Source organism: Pteropus alecto, unplaced genomic scaffold, assembly GCF_000325575.1.
Source record: "Pteropus alecto unplaced genomic scaffold, ASM32557v1 scaffold30, whole genome shotgun sequence".
In the NCBI taxonomy this organism is placed as follows: domain Eukaryota; kingdom Metazoa; phylum Chordata; class Mammalia; order Chiroptera; family Pteropodidae; genus Pteropus; species Pteropus alecto.
The window spans coordinates 3,175,558-3,180,926 of NW_006429782.1; the positions used below are offsets into that span (position 1 = coordinate 3,175,558).

At 61.9% G+C, this 5,369-nt stretch overlaps 1 protein-coding gene across 1 annotated transcript in view; it reads right to left on the reverse strand.

Annotated features, from left to right (window-relative positions):
- The window catches only part of PTPRS (protein tyrosine phosphatase, receptor type S), a 59,843-nt gene that overhangs the window by 3,391 nt on the left and 51,083 nt on the right, over positions 1-5,369 (reverse strand). The window contains 8 exon segments of the mRNA XM_025043172.1: positions 808-933; positions 1,015-1,141; positions 1,802-1,980; positions 2,137-2,422; positions 2,552-2,706; positions 4,394-4,513; positions 4,591-4,766; positions 5,356-5,365. Coding sequence (XP_024898940.1) covers positions 808-933; positions 1,015-1,141; positions 1,802-1,980; positions 2,137-2,422; positions 2,552-2,706; positions 4,394-4,513; positions 4,591-4,766; positions 5,356-5,365 — 1,179 coding nt within the window.

Sequence of the window (5,369 nt, forward strand, 5' to 3'; positions counted from 1 at the left end):
ATCGCAGTCGCCGGCCTGTAGCCCCTGTTCCACCAGCATTTCCGCCCGTCGGGCACGCACCCCATTCCCGCCCGTCGGGCACGCACCCCATTCCCGCTCGTCGGGCACGCACCCCATTCCCGCTCGTCGGGCATGCACCCCATTCCCGCCCGTCGGGCACGCACCCCATGCTCCGATCCCGTCTTCCTCCCACCTGACACCATCCTGTGTCCACCGCCCCTGCCGTCCAGCCGCACGCCCGCCCACTCATGCTGCAAACCCACATCCCAGCTGCCCGGCGGCCCCTCACGCACCAGCCCGCACTGCAGCTCACGCTGCTGCTCCTTCTGTCAGGCTCCGCTGGCCACCGGCCACGTGCTGACCGCCCTTCCCCCTCCCACCCCTCCCCACCCCGTGGTGCCGACTGCCACCGTTCACCACCCTTTTCTGTCCCACAGCTCGTTCCCACTGCCCAGCACCCCTGATCTCTCTCACCCAGGTTCCAAGCCCCTAACATGGTCCTCCACGGTGGCTGCTTCCAGGGCACACCCCACCCCCCTTTCATGTGACCCCCTTGGGCCATGTTCCCCAGTGAGTGGTGCGTGCCTGCTCCAATGGGGACACGACGGGGGCAGCACAGGGGCCTGGCCCTCTTTTCCACCCACCTGGTGGTAGGAGACTGGTCAACTGGTCAACTCGCTCTTTTCCCCACCACCTCCCAGGCTGGTTCCCACCCCTGGACCTTTGCTCTGCCCTCAGCTCGGGATGCGCTGTCCAGACCACCAGGTGGACGCCGAGCCCGGCCCGCCAGCCCGGCGCCGCACTCACCCGGGCGTCCGTGACCTTGAACTCCCGCAGGATGTACTGAGGCATGTTGTACTCTGCCATCGGGTCCACCACGAAGTACTGGTAGCGGGCGGAGCGCTCGGCCGGCCAGTACTGGTGACATTTCTCCTGTGGAGGGGGCGGCAGCTGTGGTCAGCCCTGTCTGGGGCCCCACCGGGCCCCCGCCTGCCCTCCTCGGCCCCCGCCTACCCGGCCCATCTCCCGCAGCTTGGTCAGCATCACCACGATGGTCGAGTTGTTCTCCCAGAGCATGCGCCAGAAGTCCTCTGTGGTCTCTGCCAGTGGCCCCTGCGTGGCGATGTAGGCCTTCTGCTGCCTGCGGGGTGGGGACGGTGAGGGCGCGGCTGCGGGGAAGCCCGGGCCTCTAACCGGCTTGATGCCGCCTCCGGCAGCCATGCCCTGCCTGCCCCGGAAAGGTGGCCAGTGGACCATCTCCGCCCCGTCTTACTCAGCACCCCCAAAGATTCCATGGGCGGCGCTGACCTCTCCCGCAGGTGCCAGTAAGCTACCCTCACTTGTCTGCACACGCCAAGCTCTCCCTCACCTCGAGGCCTCTGCACAGGCCGTACCTTCCGCCTGGACACCCTCCCCTGGCCAAGGTTTCTCTACCTCAGCGGTGCTGGCATTCGAGGCTGGATCACCCTTGCTGAGGGCGCACTAGAGAGTGCTGAACAAAATCCTTGGCCTCCACCCATCAGACGCTGGAGGAGCCAACCTCCCCTACTCTCGTCACGACAATCACCAACGTCCGCAGACATTGTCGATTTTCCCCGGGTGGCAGAACTGCCTAGACTGAGAACCACTGATGTAGAAGAGAAGACGGAACCACGTTGTGGACAGCGGTCATCGGTTCAATACAAACAGAAAGGGCCTTCGGCTGTGACTGCACAGGGCTGGCAGTGTCCAGCTTTGTCACCCCGGCAATAACAGAAGCCCCTTGGGGACAAGGCTGGGACCTTGGGCAAAGGTGAGGTACCTGTAGCCATCGATGAAGCTGGCGTTGATGTAGTCAGACCCCTCCACGCCCCGGATGGGCTGCAGGCAGACCCGCGTGCTCTCGTACGGCATGATGTTCACCAGGCGGTTCTTGAACTTGTTACAAGGCAGATTGGCACTGATGAAGCGTGACGTGTGGGCTTTGGAGTTGGCCAGACGCTGTGGGGACGAGGAGGCGGGGCGGCCGTCAGGACGGCCTCCAGCCGGAACGCTCAGGGTCCAGCAGCAGGCAGGGGCTCACCGCCCCCCAACTCTGGTCCCCGGCTCCTGACAGCCACCCCCCGCCACTCACGGAGGCCTCCCCAGTCCTCCCACCTTGAACTCGAGCTCCATGCCCGCGACGTGCTCTCCAGGCTCCACCTGGGCCAGCTTCTGGATGTAGGCGTAGAGGCTGCGGGCCGGCACCTCCGTGTTGCCGCAGCCCACGGCCTCCAGCAGGGCCTCGTGGATGAAGCTGTACTGGTCCTCGGTCTGCACCATGTAGTTGCGCTGTGACCGCATGAGCGTCACGTGGCCGTACACGTCCACCGTCTTCTCCGGCTTGATCCGCTCCAGCATGGCGTCGATGACGATGAAGCAGCCGGTGCGGCCCACGCCAGCGCTGTGGGGACAAGCGCGCGGTCAGGGGCCCTCGGGAGAGGGGGCGGGCGTGGGGGGTGGGTTGCAGACTGGCAGAGGGTGAGGGGCAGGGCACAGACGGGTGTCGGGTGAGGAGGACGGACAGGCGCACCTGCAGTGGACCACGACGGGGCCGGCGTCCGGCGGGTTGCAGGTCTTGACTCTCCGCAGAAAGGCCAGGAACGGTGTGGGGTACTCAGGCACCCCATGGTCTGGCCACGCCGTGAACTGGAACTGTCGGACCTCGCGTTTCTCGCTGGAGCCATTCTGAGGACGACAGGGTCACCGCCCGTCACTGCAGCCCACACCCACGTGCAGAGGACGCCCGAACTCATGGCCTCCAGGCCACCACGCCCCTCAGGGACCCCTGGACACTGAGGGGTCTTCACAAGGAAAGTTTCCTGTCCTGCTCAAACTACATGGCCAACACTGCGCTCCAACCTTCTCTCCAAACCGGCTCCCTGCATCTCAGCGGATGGCACCTCCATCCTTCCGGGCACTGTGGCCGGGACTTAGGGGTCACCTGCGACTCGACTTCTGGGTGTCTACCCCAGAAACCTGAAAACGTTTATCTGTAAAGACACGTGCACCCTAATGTTCACTGCAGCATTATTCATGGTAGCCAAGACACGGAAACCACCGAAGTGTCCTTTGACAGGTGATGGATAATGGAGGAGATGGGGTATGTGTATACAGCGGAATATTACTTAGCAGTAAAAAAATGTGATTCTGCCATTTGTGACAACACGGATGGCCCCTGACAGTATCGTGCTAAGTTAAATAGGTCAGAAAGAAAAGGACGAGAATCATATGATTTCATCTGTACGTGGAATATTAAAACTAATGAACAAACAAAACAAAGAAACAAACTCATGGATACAGAAACAGAATGGTGGTCGCCAGAGGGGAAGAGGGGCAGGGGGACGACGAAGAGGGTCAAGGGGGTCACGTGCATGGTGACGGAAGGAGACAGATGTCGGTGGTCAGCACGCAACGGACTGCGCAGGTGTCACGTTATAAAGAAGTACACCTGAAACTTACATGTTATTACAACGTCACCCCGATGCAATTAATTAAAAAAAAATAGATTTCTTGACATTTTCAATTTTTGTCCGTGTCTTGTCCCCACAAGGGCAGGACATTTTGTCTCTCTTGGACCCCGCTGTGTCCTGGTACCCAAGTCAAGGCCTGACCAGTGTATGCTTCATACACGTGAACGAACCCAGAACCCTCACGCCCTCTGGTCTGTCTACTCAGTTTTCCGGCACTCGGGCCAGGCGTGTGCTGATGTTGAGAGAGGACCTGACTGGGGTTGAGGGTCCTCACGGTGCCGGAAGCAGCTCCTCTCCCCATCACGACAATAAAAAGCGGCCCCTGGATGGCTAACTGCCCCAAGTGAGAACCACTGATGTGGAAGCCAGAGGGAACCACGCCGTGGACAGCGGCCCTCAGTTAAACCCCCATCTGCAGATTGCTCCACCCCAACCCCAACTATGTGAGGCCAGCAGAGTCTCCCCAGCTCAGTCCGCCGCCCAAGGCTTAGCGCACCCTAAGGGCAGGGCTCAGACTCCGCCAGGACCCCGTCACAGGCCCAGGGCGGGTGAGGCCAGAGAATAAGAGCGTAGGTAACACCTCGGGCAGAACGGATGGAGAGAAGACACCAAGTTCATTGCTAAGTTGGGGTCAGCTGGTTTTGTCCTCTTGCTGTGGCCAGAGACAAGAGGTACCCACCTCTGAGCCTCAGTTTCCCCATCCATAAAGTGGGCTTCATGAGGGGTCAACACGCTTGGTCACCTCTGTCTGATGGGGAGCCCCCAGGGGAGGCGCTGGGGCCTGTTGTCCCCCAGCCTCTGTCACGCCTCCCACAGCCACTAGCCCCGCCCCTCACACCTCCCACAGCCGCTAGCCCCGCCCCTCACTCCTCCCACAGCCACGAGCCCCGCCCCAGCCATACCTTGTGCAGGGAGAATGTCCGCACGCAGAACGTGGCCAGCTCGATGGTGTCCAGCAGCGTGACCTGGATGCAGCCATAGGTTTCCGTGCCCCGGTTGGGCCAGTACTGATCACACTTGATCTGCACCGAGAGCAGAGCAGACGTGAGTGTGGGCCGGGGCTGGCTGGGGGCCCTGGGCAGCGGGCTCCAGGCCTCACCCGTGATTTCTCTTCTAGCCGCGTCATCATGACAATGGTAGCCGAGCGCTGCTCCCACACCATACGCCAGAAGTCACCGAAGGTCTCGGGCAGTGGCCCCTGCGTGGCGATGTATGCATTCTGCCGCCTGTAGCCATCCACGTAGTTGGCGTTGATGTAGTCACTGCCCACCACGCCTGCAGCCAGGACGAGAAGCCGGGGATGGGTGGGGTGCCCCGTCCTTCTAAGCAGGCTCCACGCAACCACCGGGAAGCCCTCTGGGACTGCCCCAATCTGCCCCCATGAGGTCGCGGCATGTGCTCCGTTTCTCCTGTCAGCACGACTGCGGTGGGGTGCAGGGCTGCGGTGGGGCGCAGGGCTGCGGAGGGGCGAGATCATTCTCTGCAGGGGGGGCATCCCATGTACCGTCAGGGGTTGAGTGTCATCCTGGGCCTCCACCCGCCAGGTGTCACTCGCATCCCCGTCCTCCAATGTGTGACTACAAAAACATCCCCAGACATTGTCAAATCTCCCCAGGGGTCAGAACTGCCCCAGCTGAGAACCAGCGACGTGGAGGAACAGATAGAACCATAACGGACAACGATTATACACATATCTAAAAATTCCCAGCGGCCTCTGACTGGAGCCAGACCAGGCCTGAGACCAGAACCAGGCTCCGGTTTCCCTGTGTGTCCCCTAGTCTGTGCACGCTGGCCCTGGGGTGCGGGGTCCTGCGCTGTCTGGAGAACGCGGAAGGGCGGGAGGGAGCTGGGGCTGGCGTGCTACCTTCGATGGGCTGC